Raw genomic sequence first — 25379 nt, 5'->3', positions numbered from 1 at the left:
TCCATCATAGGACTCCTGCACCCATGTGTCCCCAAACACTGTGCTCCCCATCCCCTCCCTGTGCCTCCATCATAGGACTCCTGCACCCATGTGTCCCCAAACACTGTGCTCCCCATCCCCTTCCTGTGCCTCCATCATATAACTCCTGCACCCATGTGTCCCCAAACACTGTGCTCCCCATCCCCTCCCTGTGCCTCCATCATAGGACTCCTGCACCCATGTGTCCCCAAACACTGTGCACCCCATCCCCTCCTGTGCCTCCATCATAGGACTCCTGCACCCATGTGTCCCCAAACACTGTGCTCCCCATCCCCTCCTGTGCCTCCATCATAGGACTCCTGCACCCATGTGTCCCCAAACACTGTGCACCCCATCCCCTCCCTGTGCCTCCATCATAGGACTCCTGCACCCATGTGTCCCCAAACACTGTGCTCCCCATCCCCTCCTGTGCCTCCATCATAGGACTCCTGCACCCATGTGTCCCCAAACACTGTGCACCCCATCCCCTCCCTGTGCCTCCATCATAGGACTCCTGCATCCATGTGTCCCCAAACACTGTGCTCCCCATCCCCTCCCTGTGCCTCCATCATAGGACTCCTGCACCCATGTGTCCCCAAACACTGTGCACCCCATCCCCTCCTGTGCCTCCATCATAGGACTCCTGCACCCATGTGTCCCCAAACACTGTGCTCCCCATCCCCTCCCTGTGCCTCCATCATAGGACTCCTGCACCCATGTGTCCCCAAACATGTGCTCCCCATCCCCTCCCTGTGCCTCCATCATAGGACTCCTGCACCCATGTGTCCCCAAACACTGTGCACCCCATCCCCTCCTGTGCCTCCATCATAGGACTCCTGCACCCATGTGTCCCCAAACATGTGCTCCCCATCCCCTCCCTGTGCCTCCATCATAGGACTCCTGCACCCATGTGTGCCCAAACACTGTGCACCCCATCCCCTCCTGTGCCTCCATCATAGGACTCCTGCACCCATGTGTCCCCAAACATGTGCTCCCCATCCCATCCCTGTGCCTCCATCATAGGACTCCTGCACCCATGTGTCCCCAAACACTGTACTACCCATCCCCTCCCTGTGCCTCCATCATAGGACTCCTGCACCCATGTGTCCCCAAACACTGTGCTCCCCATCCGCTCTCCTCGCCTGCATTGTGGCTTCTGCATCACCATGACCAAAACCAAGTGGCTGAGTTACACCTCATCGTGCACCCCTGATGCCCCACCACCATTATGTCTTCCTGCGCCTTAATCCTGGTGATTACTGCCCCCCTCCATATTCCCCTACACCATCAGCCTCCCTGCCCATGCTCACCGTGAATACGGCCCAGGACAGGGCAGAATGTCCTCCCCCATGAAGAAGCAGCAGCACGGGCCCCTCCGACCCACTCTTGTAAACACGAAAGCTGTGCTCCACGTTAAGGAAGACAAAAGCTGAAAAGTCCTCGGAACACATGGACCCAGCCAAAGGGATGAACTCCCCCCAAAAGCCCTACTATTAGGGGTGTCTCTACTATAACGTGACCTCAGATGATCAGACATCTACAATATGATCTACAATATCAACATGTCCGATCATTTGTGGTCAAAGACCCCGTACTGTATGGTCAAAAACCAGCCCAATTCTAGCTTCCCTGTGGATTTTTATATTATATAATATATATATATATATAATATGAGAGCGGCAAAATTGTGAAAAATACAGTGCCTTGCGAAAGTATTCAGCCCCCCTGAATTTTTCAACCTTTTCCCACATTTCAGGCTTCAAACAAAGATAAAATGTTAATGTTCTGGTGAAGAATCAACAACAAGTGACACAATTGTGAAGAGGAAGGAAATTTATTGCTTTTTAATTTTTGTAAAAAATAAATAACTGTAAATTGGGGCGTGCAATATTATTCATCCCCTGTAAGTGAATCCTTTGTAGCGCCCCCGTTTGCTGTGATTACAGCTGCAGTCTCTTGGGGTCTGTGTCTATCAGTTTTGCACATGGAGAGGCTGAAATTCTCGCCCATTCTTCCTTTGTAAACAGCTGGAGCTGAGTGCGGTTGGATGGAGGTGTTTGTGAACAGCAGTTTTCAGCTCTTTCCACAGATTCTCGATTGGGTTCAGGTCTGGACTGTGAGTTGGCCATTCTAACACCTGGATACGTTTATTTGTGAACTATTCCATTGTAGATTTTGCTTTATGTTTGGGATCATTGTCTTGTTGGAAGACAAATCTCCGTCCCAGTCTCAGGTCTTTTGCAGACTCCAACAGGTTTTCTTCAAGAATGGTCCTGTATTTGGCTCCATCCATCTTCCCTGTCCCTGCTGAAGAAAAGCAGGCTCAAACCATGATGCTGCCACCACCATGTTTGACAGTGGGGATGGTGTGTTCAGAGTGATGAGCAGTGTTGCTTTTACACCAAACCTATTGTTTGGCTTTGTGCCCAAATTGTTAGATTTTGGTTTCATCTGAGCAGAGCACCTTCTTCCACATGTTTGGTGTCTCCAGGTGGCTTGTGGCAAACTTCACACATCACTTTTTATGGGTATCTTTGAGAAATGGCTTTCTTCTTGCCACTCTTCCATAAAGGCCAGATTTGTGCAGTGACTGATTGTTGTCCTATGGACAGACTCTCCCACCTCAGCTGTAGATCTCTGCAGATCATCCAGAGGGATCATGGGCCTCTTGGCTGCATCTCTGATCAGTCTTCTCCTTGTCTGAGATGACAGTTTGGATGGAGGCCGGGTCTTGGTAGATTTGCAGTGGTGTGATGTTCCTTCCATTTCAATATGATCGCTTGCACAGTGCTTCTTGGGATGTATAAAGTTGTGGAAATCTTTTTGTAACCAAATCCGGTTTTAAACGTCTCCACAACAGTATCACGGACCTGCCTGTTGTGTTCCTTGGTCTTCATGATACTCTCTGCCCTTTACACAGACACTGAGACTATCACAGAGCAGGGGCATTTATACGGAGACTTGATTACACACAGGGGATTATATTTATCATCAGTCATTTAGGACAACATTGGATCATTCAGAGATCCTCAATCAACTTCTGGAGTGAGTTTGCTGCACTGAAAGTAAAGGGGATGAATAATATTGCACGCCCCAATTTTCAGTTATTTATTTTTTTAAAAAGTATAAAATAAGCAATAAATTTCCTTCCTCTTCACAATTGTGTCACTTGTTTTTGATTCTTCACCAAAACATTAGCATGTTTATCTTTATGTTTGAAGCCTGAAATGTGGGAAAAGGTTGAAAAATTCAAGGGGGCTGAATACTTTCGCAAGGCACTGTATATACATTTTGTCCAGTAAAAATCAAGTCCTCCGCCAGTAAAGGATATATCTTTGCCAGTTTCACTTTCTACGATCACATCTTCCATGGACTCGAAATACTGGCTCCAGGGGACGGGGGAGAAGTCGCGCTTCCTTCCAGGCCTGGAAATATAAAGCAGAATTTCATCCAGCGGGTGATGGATTATCACAGGGATTATCATCTGACGCCTCCGCTCCACTCTCACCCCATCCTCATCTTGGACCCGGACTGCAGCCCCCCGGGCATCGGTGGTCGCGGGGGTAACCGGCCCAGGTGCAGCTGCTTCTCAAAGGCCGACATGTTCTGTGGGAGACAAGAAATCCCTACATGAGAAAGGAATCCCACCAGGGGCGCCATAAACCGCTGCAATTTACAACAGTACAGAGCTCCCCCTATAGGTGTAAAGCCGAACTGAACCTTATCACTTCAGCTGCTGCAGAACCTCACAGTACCCACCTCAGCTGCTGCAGAACCTCATAGGAAACACCTCAGCTACTGCAAGAAGAGTTTCCTACTACAAGGTTTTAATGGCACTTTCCAGGATCCGTACACACTGGGACGATCTGATGTCATTCTCTGCGCGGGGTGGGGGGGTTCAGTAATGGACTGGCCCTTTAAATGCAAGCAACCTGCCCCCGGTCATATACTCACCATCCAGCAGATTCTCTTTTTATTGGCCCCACTCCGGTCCTGTGTCACCATCTTGTGCCCATAATTACTGACCGGCCAGAAGTCAGAAGTTACACCACAAGCGCACAATACAAGTCTATGAGAGCCATAGCAGGGGCATATATAATCTAATCCCAGTATAATGTACATGAGGATTATATAATCTAATCTTGGTATAATGTACAGGGGGATTATATAATCTAATCCCGGCATAATATACAAGGGGATTATATAATCTAATCCCAGTATAATGTACAGGGGGATTATATAATCTAATCCCGGTATAATATACAAGGGGATTACATAATCTAATCCCAGTATAATGTACAGGGGGATTATATAATCTAATCCCAGCATAATGTACAGGAGGATTATATAATCTAATCCCGGTATAATGTACAGGAGGATTATATAATCTAATCCTGGTATAATGTACAGGGGGATTATATAATCTAATCCTGGTATAATGTACAGGGGGATTATATAATCTAATCCCGGTATAATGTACAAGGGGATTATATAATCTAATCCCGGTATAATGTACAGGGGGATTATATAATCTAATCCCGGTATAATATACAAGGGGATTATATAATCTAATCCCGGCATAATGTACAGGAGGATTATATAATCTAATCCAGGTATAATGTACAGGAGGATTATATAATTAATCCTGGTATAATGTACAGGGGGATTATATAATCTAATCCTGGTATAATGTACAAGGGGATTATATAATCTAATCCCGGTATAATGTACAGGGGGATTATATAATCTAATCTCAGGATAATGTACAGTAGGATTATATAATAATTTCAGGATAATGTACAGGAGGATTATATAATTAATTTCAGGATAATGTACAGGATGATTATATAATCTCGGTATAATGCACAGGGGGATTATATAATTAATTCCAGTATAATGTACAGGGGGATTATATAATTAATCTCGGCATAACACAGGGGGATTACATTATATAATCCCCCTGTATATTATACTTGGATTAGATTATATACAGTGGGTATGGAAAGTATTCACACCCCTTTACATTTTTCACTCTTTGTTTCATTGCAGCCATTTGGTAAATCTTCATTAATGTACACTCTGCCCCCATCCCCCCCATCTTCCCATCCCCCCCATCTTCCTATCCCCCCCATCTTCCCATCCCCCCCCATCTTCCCATCCCCCCCATCTTGACAGAAAAAAACAGAAAAGTTTTGCAAATTTCTTAAACAAAAAAAACTGAAATCTCCCATGGTCATAAGTATTCAGCCCCTTTGCTCAGTATATCACATGGTCATAAGTATTCAGCCCCTTTGCTCAGTATTGAGTAGACGCTCCCTCCCTTTTGAGCTAGTACAGCCATGAGTCTTCTTGGGATCCTGGATTGGGGATCCTCGGCCATTCTTCCTTGCAGATCCTCTCCAGTTCCGTCAGGTTGGTGGTGAACGTTGGTGGATGCCATTTTCAGGTCTCTCCAGACATGCACAATTGGGTTTAGGTCAGGGCTCTGGCTGGTCCGGTCAAGAATGGTCACAGAGGTGTTCTGAAGCCGCTCCTTTGTTATTTTAGCTGTGTGCTTAGGGTCATTGTCTTGTTGGAAGGTGAACCTTTGGCCAAGTCTGAGGTCCAGAGCATCTGGCAGAGGTTTTCTTCCAGGATATCCCTGTACTTGGCCACATTCATCTTTCCTTCAATTGAAACCAGTCGTCCTGTTCCTGCCCCCATAGCATGATGCTGCCACCACCATGTGTCACTGTGGGGATTGTATTGGGCTGGTGATGAGCAGTGCCTCGTTTTCTCCACACATACCGCTTAGAATTATCTCCATAAAGTTCTATCTTCATCTCATCAGACCAGAGAATCTTATTTCTCATAGTCTGGGAGCCCTTTATGTGTTTTTTGCAAATTCTATGCAGCTTTCATATGTCTTGTACTGAGGAGAGGCTTACGTTGGGCCACTCTGCTCTAAAGGCCAGACTGGTGGAGGCTGCAGTGACAGGTGACTTTGTGGAACTTTCTCCCATCTCCCTCCTGTATCTCTGGAGCTCAGCCACAGTGATCTTGGGGTTCTTCTTTACCTCTCACCAAGGTTCTTCCCCCACGATTGCTCAGTATGGCTGGACGGCCGGGTCTAGGAAGAGTTCTGCTGGTCCAAAACGTTTTGAGGATTATAGATTATATATTTTGAGGACGTCATTTAAGGATTATAGAAGCCACTGTGCTCTTAGGAACCTTGAGTAGTGCAGAAATTCTTTTGTAACCTTGGCCAGATCTGTGCCTTGCCACAATTCTGACTCTGAGCTCCTTGGGCAGTTCCTTTGACCTCATGATTCTCATCTGGTGTGACATGCAGTGTGAGCTGTGAGGTCTTATATAGACAGGTGTGCGCCTTTCCAAATCACGTCCTATCAGTTTAAGGCTAAGTTCACACAGGGCACCTTTTACTGCGTTTTTGAGGTCACAAAGATGCACCAAAATGCATGCATTTCCTCCTCCCAGCAAAGTCTATGAGATTTCTATTTTGCTGTCCACACTGGGCATCTCTTGTTGGCTGCGTTTTTGAAGATGCAGCATGTCAATTCTTTTTTGCGTTTTTCCAGCGTTTTTGATCCCTTCTAGTCAATAAATCTGACTTAAAAAACGAATTGGGTAACACGTGGTAAAAACGCGTCAAAAACGCATTGCATGCATTTATGCCGAGATGCGTTATTTGTGCGGGGGTTTTTTTTTGGGACAAAAACGCTGTATCTTTATGGTAAAAAAAAAAAAAAAAAAAGCCGCCTGTGAACGTCCCCTAATTACAGTACATACAACTGGACTCCAATGAAGGAGGAGAACCATCTCAAGGAGGATCACAAGGAGATGGACAGCATGGGACTTACATATGAGTGTCTGAGCAAAGGGGCTGAATACTTATCACCATGTGATATTACAGTTTTTCTTGTTTAATAAATTTGCAAAAATGTCTACATTTGTTTTTTTCTGTCAAGATGGGGGATGGGAAGATGGGGGATGGGAAGATGGGGGATGGGAAGATGGGGGATGGGAAGATGGGGGATGGGAAGATGGGGGATGGGAAGATGGGGGATGGGAAGATGGGGGATGGGAAGATGGGGGATGGGAAGATGGGGGATGGGAAGATGGGGGATGGGAAGATGGGGGATGGGAAGATGGGGGATGGGAAGATGGGGGATGGGAAGATGGGGGATGGGAAGATGGGGGATGGGAAGATGGGGGATGGAAAGATGGGGGATGGAAAGATGGGGGATGGAAAGATGGGGGATGGAAAGATGGGGGATGGAAAGATGGGGGATGGAAAGATGGGGGATGGAAAGATGGGGGATGGAAAGATGGGGGATGGAAAGATGGGGGATGGAAAGATGGGGGATGGAAAGATGGGGGATGGAAAGATGGGGGATGGAAAGATGGGGGATGGAAAGATGGGGGATGGAAAGATGGGGGATGGAAAGATGGGGGATGGAAAGATGGGGGATGGAAAGATGGGGGATGGAAAGATGGGGGATGGAAAGATGGGGGATGGAAAGATGGGGGATGGAAAGATGGGGGATGGAAAGATGGGGGATGGAAAGATGGGGGATGGAAAGATGGGGGATGGAAAGATGGGGGATGGAAAGATGGGGGATGGAAAGATGGGGGATGGAAAGATGGGGGATGGAAAGATGGGGGATGGAAAGATGGGGGATGGAAAGATGGGGGATGGAAAGATGGGGGATGGAAAGATGGGGGATGGAAAGATGGGGGATGGAAAGATGGGGGATGGAAAGATGGGGGATGGAAAGATGGGGGATGGAAAGATGGGGGATGGAAAGATGGGGGATGGGTGTAGAGTGCACATTAATGAGGAAAAAGTGAACTTTTTTGAATTTACCAAATAGCTGCAATGAAACAAAGAGTGAAAAATGTAAAGGGGTGTGAATACTTTCTGTACCCACTGTATGGATTATATAATCTAATCTTGGTATAATATACAGGGGATTATACAATGTAATCCCGGTATAATGTACAGGGGATAACAGACCCTCACCACTTTCAAGTGCACTCACTGCTGCAAAACAATCCTCCTTATCTCTCATGTCTTCCGTCTCACAACCCTAAACAGCCATTCACCACCTTCAGTTCTCTCCTCCGCCCCCCGCTGTCTCCTGCGCCCCCCCCGGTGTCTCCTGCGCCCCCCCCCGGTGTCTCCTGCGCCCCCCCCCCCGGTGTCTCCTGCGCCCCCCGGTGTCTCCTGCGCCCCCCGTCTTTCTCCTCCTATCTCAGCAGACTTTGCCTTTCTTCGAGTAGAAGATAGATAACATTAGAGCAAGCTTTGCCCTATAGTCCCCACAGCTCCTCCTCATGACCAGCTCTCCTCTCACCACCTGTGCACTTGACCCGCTCCCGTCTCACCTCATCCCCAACCTCATCACAGTCTTCATCCCAACCCTAACCCATCTGTAACCTATCACTAACAACTGGTGTCTTCCCTTCATGCTTTAAACATGCATAGATCTCATGCATCCCATCCTCTGTGTCTAGCTATCGCCGCACATCACTTCTGCCCTACACATGGCCATCTTGAACTGTCCTCTCACCTCTCCTCCCTCTTTGACCAGTTACAATCTGGCTTCTGACCGCATCATTCTACTGACACTGCCCTAAAGTCACCAATGACCTACTGAGTGCCAAAGCTAAGCGACACCACTCTGTCCTCCTCCTGGACCTGTCTTCTGCCCTCTACACTACTCTGTCGTCGTCCTCTGCCCTCTACACTACTCTGTCGTCATCCTCTGCCCTCCTCCTCCTCCTCCTGGACCTGTCCTCTGCCCTCCTCCTCCTCCTCCTGGACCTGTCCTCTGCCCTCCTCCTCCTCCTCCTGGACCTGTCCTCTGCCCTCCTCCTCCTCCTCCTGGACCTGTCCTCTGCCCTCCTCCTCCTCCTCCTGGACCTGTCCTCTGCCCTCCTCCTCCTGGACCTGTCCTCTGCCCTCCTCCTCCTCCTCCTGGACCTGTCCTCTGCCCTCCTCCTCCTCCTCCTGGACCTGTCCTCTGCCCTCCTCCTCCTCCTCCTGGACCTGTCCTCTGCCCTCCTCCTCCTCCTCCTCCTGGACCTGTCCTCTGCCCTCCTCCTCCTCCTCCTGGACCTGTCCTCTGCCCTCCTCCTCCTGGACCTGTCCTCTGCCCTCCTCCTCCTCCTCCTGGACCTGTCCTCTGCCCTCCTCCTCCTCCTCCTGGACCTGTCCTCTGCCCTCCTCCTCCTCCTCCTGGACCTGTCCTCTGCCCTCCTCCTCCTCCTCCTGGACCTGTCCTCTGCCCTCCTCCTCCTCCTCCTGGACCTGTCCTCTGCCCTCCTCCTCCTCCTCCTGGACCTGTCCTCTGCCCTCCTCCTCCTCCTCCTGGACCTGTCCTCTGCCCTCCTCCTCCTCCTCCTGGACCTGTCCTCTGCCCTCCTCCTCCTCCTCCTGGACCTGTCCTCTGCCCTCCTCCTCCTCCTCCTGGACCTGTCCTCTGCCCTCCTCCTCCTGGACCTGTCCTCTGCCCTCCTCCTCCTCCTCCTCCTGGACCTGTCCTCTGCCCTCCTCCTCCTCCTCCTGGACCTGTCCTCTGCCCTCCTCCTCCTCCTCCTGGACCTGTCCTCTGCCCTCCTCCTCCTCCTCCTGGACCTGTCCTCTGCCCTCCTCCTCCTCCTCCTGGACCTGTCCTCTGCCCTCCTCCTCCTCCTCCTGGACCTGTCCTCTGCCCTCCTCCTCCTCCTCCTGGACCTGTCCTCTGCCCTCCTCCTCCTCCTCCTGGACCTGTCCTCTGCCCTCCTCCTCCTCCTCCTGGACCTGTCCTCTGCCCTCCTCCTCCTCCTCCTGGACCTGTCCTCTGCCCTCCTCCTCCTCCTCCTGGACCTGTCCTCTGCCCTCCTCCTCCTCCTCCTGGACCTGTCCTCTGCCCTCCTCCTCCTCCTCCTGGACCTGTCCTCTGCCCTCCTCCTCCTGGACCTGTCCTCTGCCCTCCTCCTCCTCCTCCTGGACCTGTCCTCTGCCCTCCTCCTCCTCCTCCTGGACCTGTCCTCTGCCCTCCTCCTCCTCCTCCTGGACCTGTCCTCTGCCCTCCTCCTCCTCCTCCTCCTGGACCTGTCCTCTGCCCTCCTCCTCCTCCTCCTGGACCTGTCCTCTGCCCTCCTCCTCCTGGACCTGTCCTCTGCCCTCCTCCTCCTCCTCCTGGACCTGTCCTCTGCCCTCCTCCTCCTCCTCCTGGACCTGTCCTCTGCCCTCCTCCTCCTCCTCCTGGACCTGTCCTCTGCCCTCCTCCTCCTCCTCCTGGACCTGTCCTCTGCCCTCCTCCTCCTCCTCCTGGACCTGTCCTCTGCCCTCCTCCTCCTCCTCCTGGACCTGTCCTCTGCCCTCCTCCTCCTCCTCCTGGACCTGTCCTCTGCCCTCCTCCTCCTCCTCCTGGACCTGTCCTCTGCCCTCCTCCTCCTCCTCCTGGACCTGTCCTCTGCCCTCCTCCTCCTCCTCCTGGACCTGTCCTCTGCCCTCCTCCTCCTGGACCTGTCCTCTGCCCTCCTCCTCCTCCTCCTCCTGGACCTGTCCTCTGCCCTCCTCCTCCTCCTCCTGGACCTGTCCTCTGCCCTCCTCCTCCTCCTCCTGGACCTGTCCTCTGCCCTCCTCCTCCTCCTCCTGGACCTGTCCTCTGCCCTCCTCCTCCTCCTCCTGGACCTGTCCTCTGCCCTCCTCCTCCTCCTCCTGGACCTGTCCTCTGCCCTCCTCCTCCTCCTCCTGGACCTGTCCTCTGCCCTCCTCCTCCTCCTCCTGGACCTGTCCTCTGCCCTCCTCCTCCTCCTCCTGGACCTGTCCTCTGCCCTCCTCCTCCTCCTCCTGGACCTGTCCTCTGCCCTCCTCCTCCTCCTCCTGGACCTGTCCTCTGCCCTCCTCCTCCTCCTCCTGGACCTGTCCTCTGCCCTCCTCCTCCTCCTCCTGGACCTGTCCTCTGCCCTCCTCCTCCTCCTCCTGGACCTGTCCTCTGCCCTCCTCCTCCTCCTCCTGGACCTGTCCTCTGCCCTCCTCCTCCTCCTCCTCCTGGACCTGTCCTCTGCCCTCCTCCTCCTCCTCCTGGACCTGTCCTCTGCCCTCCTCCTCCTCCTGGACCTGTCCTCTGCCCTCCTCCTCCTCCTCCTCCTCCTGGACCTGTCCTCTGCCCTCCTGCTCCTCCTCCTGGACCTGTCCTCTGCCCTCCTCCTCCTCCTCCTGGACCTGTCCTCTGCCCTCCTCCTCCTCCTGGACCTGTCCTCTGCCCTCCTCCTCCTCCTCCTCCTGGACCTGTCCTCTGCCCTCCTCCTCCTCCTCCTGGACCTGTCCTCTGCCCTCCTCCTCCTCCTCCTGGACCTGTCCTCTGCCCTCCTCCTGGACCTGTCCTCTGCCCTCCTCCTGGACCTGTCCTCTGCCCTCCTCCTCCTCCTCCTCCTGGACCTGTCCTCTGCCCTCCTCCTCCTCCTCCTGGACCTGTCCTCTGCCCTCCTCCTCCTCCTCCTCCTGGACCTGTCCTCTGCCCTCCTCCTCCTCCTCCTGGACCTGTCCTCTGCCCTCCTCCTCCTCCTCCTGGACCTGTCCTCTGCCCTCCTCCTCCTCCTCCTGGACCTGTCCTCTGCCCTCCTCCTCCTCCTGGACCTGTCCTCTGCCCTCCTCCTCCTCCTGGACCTGTCCTCTGCCCTCCTCCTCCTCCTGGACCTGTCCTCTGCCCTCCTCCTCCTCCTGGACCTGTCCTCTGCCCTCCTCCTCCTGGACCTGTCCTCTGCCCTCCTCCTCCTGGACCTGTCCTCTGCCCTCCTCCTCCTCCTCCTGGACCTGTCCTCTGCCCTCCTCCTCCTCCTCCTGGACCTGTCCTCTGCCCTCCTCCTCCTCCTGGACCTGTCCTCTGCCCTCCTCCTCCTGGACCTGTCCTCTGCCCTCCTCCTCCTCCTCCTGGACCTGTCCTCTGCCCTCCTCCTCCTCCTCCTGGACCTGTCCTCTGCCCTCCTCCTCCTGGACCTGTCCTCTGCCCTCCTCCTCCTCCTCCTCCTGGACCTGTCCTCTGCCCTCCTCCTCCTGGACCTGTCCTCTGCCCTCCTCCTCCTCCTCCTGGACCTGTCCTCTGCCCTCCTCCTCCTCCTGGACCTGTCCTCTGCCCTCCTCCTCCTCCTCCTGGACCTGTCCTCTGCCCTCCTCCTCCTCCTGGACCTGTCCTCTGCCCTCCTCCTCCTCCTCCTGGACCTGTCCTCTGCCCTCCTCCTCCTGGACCTGTCCTCTGCCCTCCTCCTCCTCCTCCTGGACCTGTCCTCTGCCCTCCTCCTCCTCCTCCTGGACCTGTCCTCTGCCCTCCTCCTCCTCCTGGACCTGTCCTCTGCCCTCCTCCTCCTCCTGGACCTCTCCTCTGCCCTCCTCCTCCTCCTGGACCTGTCCTCTGCCCTCCTCCTCCTGGACCTGTCCTCTGCCCTCCTCCTCCTCCTGGATCTGTCCTCTGCCCTCCTCCTCCTCCTGGACCTGTCCTCTGCCCTCCTCCTCCTCGACCTGTCCTCTGCCCTCCTCCTCCTCCTGGACCTGTCCTCTGCCCTCCTCCTGGACCTGTCCTCTGCCCTCCTCCTCCTCCTGGACCTGTCCTCTGCCCTCCTCCTCCTCCTGGACCTGTCCTCTGCCCTCCTCCTCCTCCTGGACCTGTCCTCTGCCCTCCTCCTCCTCCTGGACCTGTCCTCTGCCCTCCTCCTCCTCCTGGACCTGTCCTCTGCCCTCCTCCTCCTCCTGGACCTGTCCTCTGCCCTCCTCCTCCTCCTGGACCTGTCCTCTGCCCTCCTCCTCCTCCTGGACCTGTCCTCTGCCCTCCTCCTCCTCCTGGACCTGTCCTCTGCCCTCCTCCTCCTCCTGGACCTGTCCTCTGCCCTCCTCCTCCTCCTGGACCTGTCCTCTGCCCTCCTCCTCCTCCTGGACCTGTCCTCTGCCCTCCTCCTCCTCCTGGACCTGTCCTCTGCCCTCCTCCTCCTCCTGGACCTGTCCTCTGCCCTCCTCCTCCTCCTGGACCTGTCCTCTGCCCTCCTCCTCCTCCTGGACCTGTCCTCTGCCCTCCTCCTCCTCCTGGACCTGTCCTCTGCCCTCTACACTAATCTGTCCTCCTCCTCCTGGACCTGTCTTCTGCCCTCTACACTACTCGGTCGTCGTCCTCCTCCTTGACCTGTCTTCTGCCCTCCTCCTCCTGGACCTGCCCTCTGCCCTCCCCCTCCTGGACCTGTCCTCTGCCCTCCTCCTGGACCTGTCCTCTGCCCTCTACACTAATCTGTCCTCCTCCTCCTGGACCTGTCTTCTGCCCTCTACACTACTCTGCCCTTCTCCTCCTGGACCTGTCTTCTGCCCTCTACACTACTCTGCCCTCCTCCTCCTGGACCTGTCTTCTGCCCTCTACACTACTCTGCCCTCCTCCTCCTGGACCTGTCCTTTGACACTGTGAAACATTCCCTCCTACTACAGATTCTCTCATCTCTGGGCATCACAGACTTGGCCTTATCCTGGATCTCTTCATATCTAATGGACCGGACATTCAGCGTCTCCCGCTGTGACACCACCTCCTCATCTGGCCCCTTATTTGTCGGTGTCCCCCAAGGTTCAGTTCTTGGACGCCTGCTGTTCTCCCGTCTACACCTTCGGCCTGGGACTGCTCATAGAGTCCCACGGCTTCCAGTATCATCTCTATGCCGGTGACACACAGATCTATCGTCCTCACTAACCAGAATCCCACAATGTCTGGCCACTATTTCATCCTTTTTTTCGCCTTGATTTGTAAAACTTAACATGGACAAAACAGAATGAATCAGCTCCTCCCCCGCCCTTTCCCCCTCAAACTCCAAAACTATTTCTCAGATCAGTACATTCTTTAGTGCATGCCCTCATCCTCTCCCGCCTTGGCTACTGCACCCTCCTGCTCTGTGACCTCCCCTCCAACACATCTTTAACTCTGCTGTCCGACTAATCCGCCTGTCCTCCTGCTACTTCCCGACCTCAACTCTCTGCCAATCTCTACACTGGCTTCCCATTGTCCAGGCTCCAGTTCAGAGTCGCAATCATGATCTACAAAGCCACCCACAACCTGTCTCCTCCCTACATCTGTGACCTAGTCTCCCGGTACCTACCTGCACGTAACCTCAGATCCTCACAAGATCTCCTTCTCTGCTCCCCTCTCATCTCCTCTTCCCACCATCGCATACAAGATTTCTCCCGTGCCTCCCCCATACTCTGGAACGCTCTACCCCTGCATATCAGAAGGATCCTGAAGACCTACTTCTGCTGACAAGTCTACCTCCTGCAATTACTCTCAGTCAACCGAACAAGCAGCGCTGTCCTCACCCACGGTATCCTCACCCACGGTATCCTCACCCACGGTATCCTCACCCACGGTATCGTCACCCACGGTATCCTCAGCCATCCCCTGTAGACTGTGAGCCCTCGCGGGCAGGGTCCTATGTCTGGGCCTTGTATTGGTCATGAGTATTATACTTATTATTTTCACATATAAAGCATCATGGAATAAATAGCATTATAATAAATAATTGTGCAGGGGATTATATAATCTAATACCGTAATGCCCGACCCTTCACATGCCGAAACCCCCACCCGACTTATCCACAGCCCGGTCCCCCGCGATCCCCAACCCCCATAACGCCCAACTCTACACACACCACCACCTGGCTTCTCGCACCGCCCTGGCTCCCCGCGCCCCCCTCGCACCGCCCGGCTCTCCGCGCCCCCCTCGCACCGCCCGGCTCTCCGCGCCCCCCTCGCACCGCCCCGGCTCTCCGCGCCCCCCTCGCACCGCCCGGCTCTCCGCGCCCCCCTCGCACCGCCCCGGCTCTCCGCGCCCCCCTCGCACCGCCCCGGCTCTCCGCGCCCCCCTCGCACCGCCCCGGCTCTCCGCGCCCCCCTCGCACCGCCCCGGCTCTCCGCGCCCCCCTCGCACCGCCCCGGCTCTCCGCGCCCCCCTCGCACCGCCCCGGCTCTCCGCGCCCCCCTCGCATCGCCCCGGCTCTCCGCGCCCCCCTCGCATCGCCCCGGCTCTCCGCGCCCCCCTCGCATCGCCCCGGCTCTCCGCGCCCCCCTCGCATCGCCCCGGCTCTCCGCGCCCCCCTCGCATCGCCCCGGCTCTCCGCGCCCCCTCGCATCGCCCCGGCTCTCCGCGCCCCCCTCGCATCGCCCCGGCTCTCCGCGCCCCCCTCGCATCGCCCCGGCTCTCCGCGCCCCCCTCGCATCGCCCCGGCTCTCCGCGCCCCCCTCGCATCGCCCCGGCTCTCCGCGCCCCCCTCGCATCGCCCCGGCTCTCCGCGCTCCCCTCGCATCGCCCCGGCTCTCCGCGCTCCCCTCGCATCGCCCCGGCTCTCCGCGCTCCCTCGCATCGCCCCGGCTCTCCGCGCTCCCCTCGCATCGCCCCGGCTCTCCGCGCTCCCCTCGCATCGCCCCGGCTCTCCGCGCTCCCCTCGCATCGCCCCGGCTCTCCGCGCTCCCCTCGCATCGCCCCGGCTCTCCGCGCTCCCCTCGCATCGCCCCGGCTCTCCGCGCTCCCCTCGCATCGCCCCGGCTCTCCGCGCTCCCCTCGCATCGCCCCGGCTCTCCGCGCTCCCCTCGCATCGCCCCGGCTCTCCGCGCTCCCCTCGCATCGCCCCGGCTCTCCGCGCTCCCCTCGCATCGCCCCGGCTCTCCGCGCTCCCCTCGCATCGCCCCGGCTCTCCGCGCTCCCCTCGCATCGCCCCGGCTCTCCGCGCTCCCCTCGCATCGCCCCGGCTCTCCGCGCTCCCCTCGCATCGCCCCGGCTCTCCGCGCTCCCCTCGCATCGCCCCGGCTCTCCGCGCTCCCCTCGCATCGCCCCGGCTCTCCGCGCTCCCCTCGCATCGCCCCGGCTCTCCGCGCTCCCCTCGCATCGCCCCGGCTCTCCGCGCTCCCCTCGCATCGCCCCGGCTCTCCGCGCTCCCCTCGCATCGCCCCGGCTCTCCGCGCTCCCCTCGCATCGCCCCGGCTCTCCGCGCTCCCCTCGCATCGCCCCGGCTCTCCGCGCTCCCCTCGCATCGCCCCGGCTCTCCGCGCTCCCCTCGCATCGCCCCGGCTCTCCGCGCTCCCCTCGCATCGCCCCGGCTCTCCGCGCTCCCCTCGCATCGCCCCGGCTCTCCGCGCTCCCCTCGCATCGCCCCGGCTCTCCGCGCTCCCCTCGCATCGCCCCGGCTCTCCGCGCTCCCCTCGCATCGCCCCGGCTCTCCGCGCTCCCCTCGCATCGCCCCGGCTCTCCGCGCTCCCCTCGCATCGCCCCGGCTCTCCGCGCTCCCCTCGCATCGCCCCGGCTCTCCGCGCTCCCCTCGCATCGCCCCGGCTCTCCGCGCTCCCCTCGCATCGCCCCGGCTCTCCGCGCTCCCCTCGCATCGCCCCGGCTCTCCGCGCTCCCCTCGCATCGCCCCGGCTCTCCGCGCTCCCCTCGCATCGCCCCGGCTCTCCGCGCTCCCCTCGCATCGCCCCGGCTCTCCGCGCTCCCCTCGCATCGCCCCGGCTCTCCGCGCTCCCCTCGCATCGCCCCGGCTCTCCGCGCTCCCCTCGCATCGCCCCGGCTCTCCGCGCTCCCCTCGCATCGCCCCGGCTCTCCGCGCTCCCCTCGCATCGCCCCGGCTCTCCGCGCTCCCCTCGCATCGCCCCGGCTCTCCGCGCTCCCCTCGCATCGCCCCGGCTCTCCGCGCTCCCCTCGCATCGCCCCGGCTCTCCGCGCTCCCCTCGCATCGCCCCGGCTCTCCGCGCTCCCCTCGCATCGCCCGGCTCCCCTCGCATCGCCCCGGCTCTCCGCGCTCCCCTCGCATCGCCCCGGCTCTCCGCGCTCCCCTCGCATCGCCCCGGCTCTCCGCGCTCCCCTCGCATCGCCCCGGCTCTCCGCGCTCCCCTCGCATCGCCCCGGCTCTCCGCGCTCCCCTCGCATCGCCCCGGCTCTCCGCGCTCCCCTCGCATCGCCCCGGCTCTCCGCGCTCCCCTCGCATCGCCCCGGCTCTCCGCGCTCCCCTCGCATCGCCCCGGCTCTCCGCGCTCCCCTCGCATCGCCCCGGCTCTCCGCGCTCCCCTCGCATCGCCCCGGCTCTCCGCGCTCCCCTCGCATCGCCCCGGCTCTCCGCGCTCCCCTCGCATCGCCCCGGCTCTCCGCGCTCCCCCTCGCATCGCCCCGGCTCTCCGCGCTCCCCTCGCATCGCCCCGGCTCTCCGCGCTCCCCTCGCATCGCCCCGGCTCTCCGCGCTCCCCTCGCATCGCCCCGGCTCTCCGCGCTCCCCTCGCATCGCCCCGGCTCTCCGCGCTCCCCTCGCATCGCCCCGGCTCTCCGCGCTCCCCTCGCATCGCCCCGGCTCTCCGCGCTCCCCTCGCATCGCCCCGGCTCTCCGCGCTCCCCTCGCATCGCCCCGGCTCTCCGCGCTCCCCTCGCATCGCCCCGGCTCTCCGCGCTCCCCTCGCATCGCCTCCGGCTCTCTCCGCGCTCCCCCTCGCATCGCCCCGGCTCTCCGCGCTCCCCTCGCATCGCCCCGGCTCTCCGCGCTCCCCTCGCATCGCCCCGGCTCTCCGCGCTCCCCTCGCATCGCCCCGGCTCTCCGCGCTCCCCTCGCATCGCCCCGGCTCTCCGCGCTCCCCTCGCATCGCCCCGGCTCTCCGCGCTCCCCTCGCATCGCCCCGGCTCTCCGCGCTCCCCTCGCATCGCCCCGGCTCTCCGCGCTCCCCTCGCATCGCCCCGGCTCTCCGCGCTCCCCTCGCATCGCCCCCGGCTCTCCGCGCTCCCCTCGCATCGCCCCGGCTCTCCGCGCTCCCCTCGCATCGCCCCGGCTCTCCGCGCTCCCCTCGCATCGCCCCGGCTCTCCGCGCTCCCCTCGCATCGCCCCGGCTCTCCGCGCTCCCCTCGCATCGCCCCGGCTCTCCGCGCTCCCCTCGCATCGCCCCGGCTCTCCGCGCTCTCCCTCGCATCGCCCCGGCTCTCCGCGCTCCCCTCGCATCGCCCCGGCTCTCCGCGCTCCCCTCGCATCGCCCCGGCTCTCCGCGCTCCCCTCGCATCGCCCCGGCTCTCCGCGCTCCCCTCGCATCGCCCCGGCTCTCCGCGCTCCCCTCGCATCGCCCCGGCTCTCCGCGCTCCCCTCGCATCGCCCCGGCTCTCCGCGCTCCCCTCGCATCGCCCCGGCTCTCCGCGCTCCCCTCGCATCGCCCCGGCTCTCCGCGCTCCCCTCGCATCGCCCCGGCTCTCCGCGCTCCCCTCGCATCGCCCCGGCTCTCCGCGCTCCCCTCGCATCGCCCCGGCTCTCCGCGCTCCCCTCGCATCGCCCCGGCTCTCCGCGCTCCCCTCGCATCGCCCCGGCTCTCCGCGCTCCCCTCGCATCGCCCCGGCTCTCCGCGCTCCCCTCGCATCGCCCCGGCTCTCCGCGCTCCCCTCGCATCGCCCCGGCTCTCCGCGCTCCCCTCGCATCGCCCCGGCTCTCCGCGCTCCCCTCGCATCGCCCCGGCTCTCCGCGCTCCCCTCGCATCGCCCCGGCTCTCCGCGCTCCCCTCGCATCGCCCCGGCTCTCCGCGCTCCCCTCGCATCGCCCCGGCTCTCCGCGCTCCCCTCGCATCGCCCCGGCTCTCCGCGCTCCCCTCGCATCGCCCCGGCTCTCCGCGCTCCCCTCGCATCGCCCCGGCTCTCCGCGCTCCCCTCGCATCGCCCCGGCTCTCCGCGCTCCCCTCGCATCGCCCCGGCTCTCCGCGCTCCCCTCGCATCGCCCCGGCTCTCCGCGCTCCCCTCGCATCGCCCCGGCTCTCCGCGCTCCCCTCGCATCGCCCCGGCTCTCCGCGCTCCCCTCGCATCGCCCCGGCTCTCCGCGCTCAACTCGCATCGCCCCGGCTCTCCGCGCTCCCCTCGCATCGCCCCGGCTCTCCGCGCTCCCCTCGCATCGCCCCGGCTCTCCGCGCTCCCCTCGCATCGCCCCGGCTCTCCGCGCTCCCCTCGCATCGCCCCGGCTCTCCGCGCTCCCCTCGCATCGCCCCGGCTCTCCGCGCTCCCCTCGCATCGCCCCGGCTCTCCGCGCTCCCCTCGCATCGCCCCGGCTCTCCGCGCTCCCCTCGCATCGCCCCGGCTCTCCGCGCTCCCCTCGCATCGCCCCGGCTCTCCGCGCTCCCCTCGCATCGCCCCGGCTCTCCGCGCTCCCCTCGCATCGCCCCGGCTCTCCGCGCTCCCCTCGCATCGCCCCGGCTCTCCGCGCTCCCCTCGCATCGCCCCGGCTCTCCGCGCTCCCCTCGCATCGCCCCGGCTCTCCGCGCTCCCCTCGCATCGCCCCGGCTCTCCGCGCTCCCCTCGCATCGCCCCGGCTCTCCGCGCTCCCCTCGCATCGCCCCGGCTCTCCGCGCTCCCCTCGCATCGCCCCGGCTCTCCGCGCTCCCCTCGCATCGCCCCGGCTCTCCGCGCTCCCCTCGCATCGCCCCGGCTCTCCGCGCTCCCCTCGCATCGCCCCGGCTCTCCGCGCTCCCCTCGCATCGCCCCGGCTCTCCGCGCTCCCCTCGCATCGCCCCGGCTCTCCGCGCTCCCCTCGCATCGCCCCCGGCTCTCCGCGCTCCCCTCGCATCGCCCCGGCTCTCCGCGCTCCCCTCGCATCGCCCCGGCTCTCCGCGCTCCCCTCGCATCGCCCCGGCTCTCCGCGCTCCCCTCGCATCGCCCCGGCTCTCCGCGCTCCCCTCGCATCGCCCCGGCTCTCCGCGCTCCCCTCGCATCGCCCCGGCTCTCCGCGCTCCCCTCGCATCGCCCCGGCTCTCCGCGCTCCCCTCGCATCGCCCCGGCTCTCCGCGCTCCCCTCGCATCGCCCCGGCTCTCCGCGCTCCCCTCGCATCGCCCCGGCTCTCCGCGCTCCCCCTCGCATCGCCCCGGCTCTCCGCGCTCCCCTCGCATCGCCCCGGCTCTCCGCGCTCCCCTCGCATCGCCCCGGCTCTCCGCGCTCCCCTCGCATCGCCCCGGCTTCTCCGCGCTCCCCCTCGCATCGCCCCGGCTCTCCGCGCTCCCCTCGCATCGCCCCGGCTCTCCGCGCTCCCCTCGCATCGCCCCGGCTCTCCGCGCTCCCCTCGCATCGCCCCGGCTCTCCGCGCTCCCCTCGCATCGCCCCGGCTCTCCGCGCTCCCCTCGCATCGCCCCGGCTCTCCGCGCTCCCCTCGCATCGCCCCGGCTCTCCGCGCTCCCCTCGCATCGCCCCGGCTCTCCGCGCTCCCCTCGCATCGCCCCGGCTCTCCGCGCTCCCCTCGCATCGCCCCGGCTCTCCGCGCTCCCCTCGCATCGCCCCGGCTCTCCGCGCTCCCCTCGCATCGCCCCGGCTCTCCGCGCTCCCCTCGCATCGCCCCGGCTCTCCGCGCTCCCCTCGCATCGCCCCGGCTCTCCGCGCTCCCCTCGCATCGCCCCGGCTCTCCGCGCTCCCCTCGCATCGCCCCGGCTCTCCGCGCTCCCCTCGCATCGCCCCGGCTCTCCGCGCTCCCCTCGCATCGCCCCGGCTCTCCGCGCTCCCCTCGCATCGCCCCGGCTCTCCGCGCTCCCCTCGCATCGCCCCGGCTCTCCGCGCTCCCCTCGCATCGCCCCGGCTCTCCGCGCTCCCCCTCGCATCGCCCCGGCTCTCCGCGCTCCCCTCGCATCGCCCCGGCTCTCCGCGCTCCCCTCGCATCGCCCGGCTCTCCGCGCTCCCCTCGCATCGCCCCGGCTCTCCGCGCTCCCCCTCGCACCGCCCCGGCTCTCCGCGCTCCCCTCGCACCGCCCCGGCTCTCCGCGCTCCCCTCGCACCGCCCCGGCTCTCCGCGCTCCCCTCGCACCGCCCCGGCTCTCCGCGCTCCCCTCGCACCGCCCCGGCTCTCCGCGCTCCCCTCGCACCGCCCCGGCTCTCCGCGCTCCCTCGCACCGCCCCGGCTCTCCGCGCTCCCCTCGCACCGCCCCGGCTCTCCGCGCTCCCCTCGCACCGCCCCGGCTCTCCGCGCTCCCCTCGCACCGCCCCGGCTCTCCGCGCCCCCCTTGCATGTCGCGGCTCTCCGCGCCCCCCTCGTACCACCCCCGGCTCTCCGCGCCCCCCCTCGCATGTCCCGGCTCTCCGCGCCCCCCTCGCATGTCGCGGCTCTCCGCGCCCCCTCTCATACCACCCCGGCTCTCCGCGCCCCCCTCATATGTCCCGGCTCTTCGCGCCCCCCGCTCGCACCGCCCCGGCTCTCCGCGCCCCCCTCATATGTCCCGGCTCTTCGCGCCCCCCCTCGCACCGCCCCGGCTCTCCGCGCCCCCCTCATATGTCCCGGCTCTTCGCGCCCCCCTCATATGTCCCGGCTCTCCGCGCCCGGCTCTCCCGCGCCCCCCTCGCACCGCCCGGCTCTCCGCGCCCCCCCTAGCATCGCCCCGGCTCTTCGCGCCCCCCTCATATGTCCCGGCTCTTCGCGCCCCCTCGCACCGCCCCGCGTCTCCGCGCCCCCCTCGCACCGCCCGGCTCTCCGCGCCCCCCCTCGCACCGCCCGGCTCTCCGCGCCCCCCCTCGCACCGCCCGGCTCTCCGCGCCCCCCCTCATATGTCCCGGCTCTCCGCGCCCCCCCTCATATGTCCCGGCTCTCCGCGCCCCCCTCATATGTCCCGGCTCTCCGCGCCCCCCCTCATATGTCCCGGCTCTCCGCGCCCCCCCTCATATGTCCCGGCTCTCCGCGCCCCCCTCATATGTCCCGGCTCTCCGCGCCCCCCCTCATATGTCCCGGCTCTCCGCGCCCCCCCTCCTATGTCCCCGGCTCTCCGCGCCCCCCTCATATGTCCCGGCTCTCCGCGCCCCCCTCATATGTCCCGGCTCTCCGCGCCCCCCTCATATGTCCCGGCTCTCCGCGCCCCCCTCATATGTCCCGGCTCTTCGCGCCCCCTCATATGTCCCGGCTCTCCGCGCCCCCCTCATATGTCCCGGCTCTCCGCGCCCCCCTCATATGTCCCGGCTCTCCGCGCCCCCCTCATATGTCCCGGCTCTCCGCGCCCCCTCATATGTCCCGGCTCTCCGCGCCCCCCTCATATGTCCCGGCTCTCCGCGCCCCCCCTCATATGTCCCGGCTCTCCGCGCCCCCCTCATATGTCCCGGCTCTCCGCGCCCCCCTCATATGTCCCGGCTCTCCGCGCCCCCCCTCATATGTCCCGGCTCTCCGCGCCCCCCTCATATGTCCCGGCTCTTCGCGCCCCCTCATATGTCCCGGCTCTCCGCGCCCCCCTCATATGTCCCGGCTCTTCGCGCCCCCTCATATGTCCCGGCTCTCCGCGCCCCCCTCATATGTCCCGGCTCTCCGCGCCCCCCTCATATGTCCCGGCTCTCCGCGCCCCCCCTCATATGTCCCGGCTCTCCGCGCCCCCCTCATATGTCCCGGCTCTCCGCGCCCCCCCTCATATGTCCCGGCTCTCCGCGCCCCACTTGTATCACCGGGTTCTACGCGCCCCCTCGTATGTCCCAGCCCTACGCTCCCCCCGCCGGTTTCCCGCGCCCCCAATTCCCCCCGCACCGCCAGCCACGTACCGTCACTGTCACCGTCCCCTCCAGGCCTCAGCCCACCAGCCACTGGGGTTTCCGTGGAGACAGCTGGCTCCGCCCACCGAGTGCTGCCCCCGGAGCTGACGTCACAGCGCACAGGCCGCTGGGAGACGCCTCCAGTCTGTTTTGAATTTTCTATTTATTTTTTTTACAATAACTTTATTTCTATAAACAAAAGTGAACATATCTTGAAAATAACTTTATTAGCATACAGAAATGTGAACAATTACAGAGACAGGTCTGTAGGACAATTTCTCTCTTGGTGAAATATAACTCTCAGCCTCAGCACGTCCGGCCCCGACAGCAACCAACCCCGATAAACAGATCACAGAAAAAAAATGACCGCCATCTTTAGCAGAGGCAACATCTGCACGTGACCGCGGCTTCAGGATACGCGCATTGCGGGCCAAAAACATGGAATTTGCTCATATTTGAAGTTTTCAGTTTCTACAGAACTATAAGTCCCAGAGAGCAGCGTACACCAGTCACGTGACCAGCGGGTGCCAACTGTCACTCCCAGCAGCCCCTGCGCGCTCGCTCCTGATTGGATGCTGGGGGCCGGAACCGGAAGTCTATGTTTCTAGTTGCTAGGAGACTGGAGGGAAGCTTCCGTGTGGTGACGGCGGGCAAAATGAGATGACAGCGGGGAAGAAGAGATGAAGAGCCGGGGGAAAAAGGGCGGAAAAGCGGGGAGGAAAGGTGAGAAAGACGGAGAGGGGAGGAGACGGAGAGAGAGCAGAGGAGACAGAGAGAGCGGAGGAGACGGAGAGAGACAGAGAGAGTAGAGGAGAGAGCGGAAGAGACACAGCGGAGGAGACACAGCGGAGGAGAGGGAGAGGAAGAGACACACAGCAGAGGAGACAGAGAGCAGAGGAGACACAGCGGAGGAGACACAGCGGAGGAGACAGAGAGCAGAGGAGGAGAGCGGAAGAGACACAGCAGAGGAGACAGAGAGCAGAGGAGACACAGCGGAGGAGACAGAGAGCAGAGGAGAGAGCGGAAGAGACACAGCGGAGGAGACAGAGCAGAGGAGACAGAGAGAGCGGAGGAGACGGAGAGAGACACAGCGGAGGAGACAGAGAGCAGAGGAGAGAGCGGAAGAGACACAGCGGAGGAGACAGAGAGCAGAGGAGAGAGCGGAAGAGACACAGCGGAGGAGACAGAGAGCAGAGGAGAGAGCGGAAGAGACACAGCGGAGGAGACAGAGAGCAGAGGAGAGCGGAGGAGACAGAGAGCAGAGGAGACAGAGAGCAGAGGAGAGAGCGGAAGAGACACAGCGGAGGAGACAGAGAGCAGAGGAGAGAGCGGAAGAGACACAGCGGAGGAGACAGAGAGCAGAGGAGAGAGCGGAAGAGACACAGCGGAGGAGACAGAGAGCAGAGGAGAGAGCGGAAGAGACACAGCGGAGGAGACAGAGAGCAGAGGAGAGAGCGGAAGAGACACAGCGGAGGAGACAGAGAGCAGAGGAGAGAGCGGAAGAGACACAGCGGAGGAGACAGAGAGCAGAGGAGAGAGCGGAAGAGACACAGCGGAGGAGACAGAGAGCAGAGGAGAGAGCGGAAGAGACACAGCAGAGGAGACAGAGAGCAGAGGAGACACAGCGGAGGAGACAGAGAGAGTAGAGGAGAGAGCGGAGGAGACAGAGAGCAGAGGAGACAGAGAGCAGAGGAGAGAGCGGAAGAGACACAGCGGAGGAGACAGAGAGCGGAAGAGACACAGCGGAGGAGACAGAGAGTAGAGGAGAGAGCGGAAGAGACACAGCGGAGGAGACAGAGAGCAGAGGAGAGAGCGGAGGAGACACAGCGGAGGAGACAGAGAGCAGAGGAGAGAGCGGAAGAGACACAGCGGAGGAGACAGAGCAGAGGAGACAGAGAGAGCGGAGGAGACGGAGAGAGACACAGCGGAGGAGACAGAGAGCAGAGGAGACACAGCGGAGGAGACAGAGAGCAGAGGAGAGAGCGGAAGAGACACAGCAGAGGAGACAGAGAGAGCGGAGGAGACGGAGAGAGACACAGCGGAGGAGACACAGCGGAGGAGAGCGGAGGAGACACAGCAGAGGAGACAGAGAGAGCGGAGGAGACGGAGAGAGACACAGCGGAGGAGACAGAGAGAGCGGAGGAGACGGAGAGAGACAGAGAGAGTAGAGGAGAGAGCGGAAGAGACACAGCGGAGGAGACAGAGAGCAGAGGAGACACAGCGGAGTAGACAGAGAGCGGCACAGAGAGGAGACAGAGCAGAGGAGAGAGCGGAAGAGACACAGCGGAGGAGACAGAGAGCAGAGGAGAGAGCGGAAGAGACACAGCGGAGGAGACAGAGCAGAGGAGAGAGCGGAAGAGACACAGCGGAGGAGACAGAGAGCAGAGGAGAGAGCGGAAGAGACACAGCGGAGGAGACAGAGAGCAGAGGAGAGAGCGGAGGAGACAGAGAGCAGAGGAGAGAGCGGAAGAGACACAGCGGAGGAGACAGAGAGCAGAGGAGAGAGCGGAAGAGACACAGCGGAGGAGACAGAGAGCAGAGGAGACACAGCGGAGGAGACACAGCGGAGGAGACACAGCGGAGGAGACAGAGAGCAGAGGAGAGAGCGGAAGAGACACAGCAGAGGAGACAGAGAGCAGAGGAGACACAGCGGAGGAGACAGAGAGCAGAGGAGAGAGCGGAAGAGACACAGCGGAGGAGACAGAGCAGAGGAGACAGAGAGAGCGGAGGAGACGGAGAGAGACACAGCGGAGGAGACAGAGAGCAGAGGAGAGAGCGGAAGAGACACAGCGGAGGAGACAGAGAGCAGAGGAGAGAGCGGAAGAGACACAGCGGAGGAGACAGAGAGCAGAGGAGAGAGCGGA

At 61.8% G+C, this 25379-nt stretch overlaps 2 protein-coding genes across 2 annotated transcripts in view; one reads left to right on the top strand and one right to left on the bottom strand.

Moving 5' to 3' along the window:
• The window catches only part of PPME1 (protein phosphatase methylesterase 1), a 33041-nt gene extending 10409 nt beyond the window's left edge, over positions 1–22632 (bottom strand). The window contains exons 1-4 of the mRNA XM_075337632.1: positions 22525–22632; positions 3527–3624; positions 3350–3443; positions 1329–1421 (exon numbers count right to left, since the gene is read on the bottom strand). Coding sequence (XP_075193747.1) covers positions 1329–1421; positions 3350–3443; positions 3527–3621 — 282 coding nt within the window. The 5' untranslated portion in view covers positions 3622–3624; positions 22525–22632. The remainder of the gene's footprint in view (positions 1–1328; positions 1422–3349; positions 3444–3526; positions 3625–22524) is intronic.
• A 503-nt stretch (positions 22633–23135) lies between these two features.
• C2CD3 (C2 domain containing 3 centriole elongation regulator) overlaps positions 23136–25379 on the top strand; it is a 155134-nt gene continuing 152890 nt past the window's right edge. The window contains exon 1 of the mRNA XM_075333991.1: positions 23136–23238. Coding sequence (XP_075190106.1) covers positions 23196–23238 — 43 coding nt within the window. The 5' untranslated portion in view covers positions 23136–23195. The remainder of the gene's footprint in view (positions 23239–25379) is intronic.

This window comes from Anomaloglossus baeobatrachus, chromosome 2 (assembly GCF_048569485.1).
Source record: "Anomaloglossus baeobatrachus isolate aAnoBae1 chromosome 2, aAnoBae1.hap1, whole genome shotgun sequence".
Classification (NCBI taxonomy): domain Eukaryota; kingdom Metazoa; phylum Chordata; class Amphibia; order Anura; family Aromobatidae; genus Anomaloglossus; species Anomaloglossus baeobatrachus.
The sequence above is the reverse complement of the archived record's forward strand: the minus strand, read 5'-3'. Positions and strand labels throughout refer to the sequence as shown.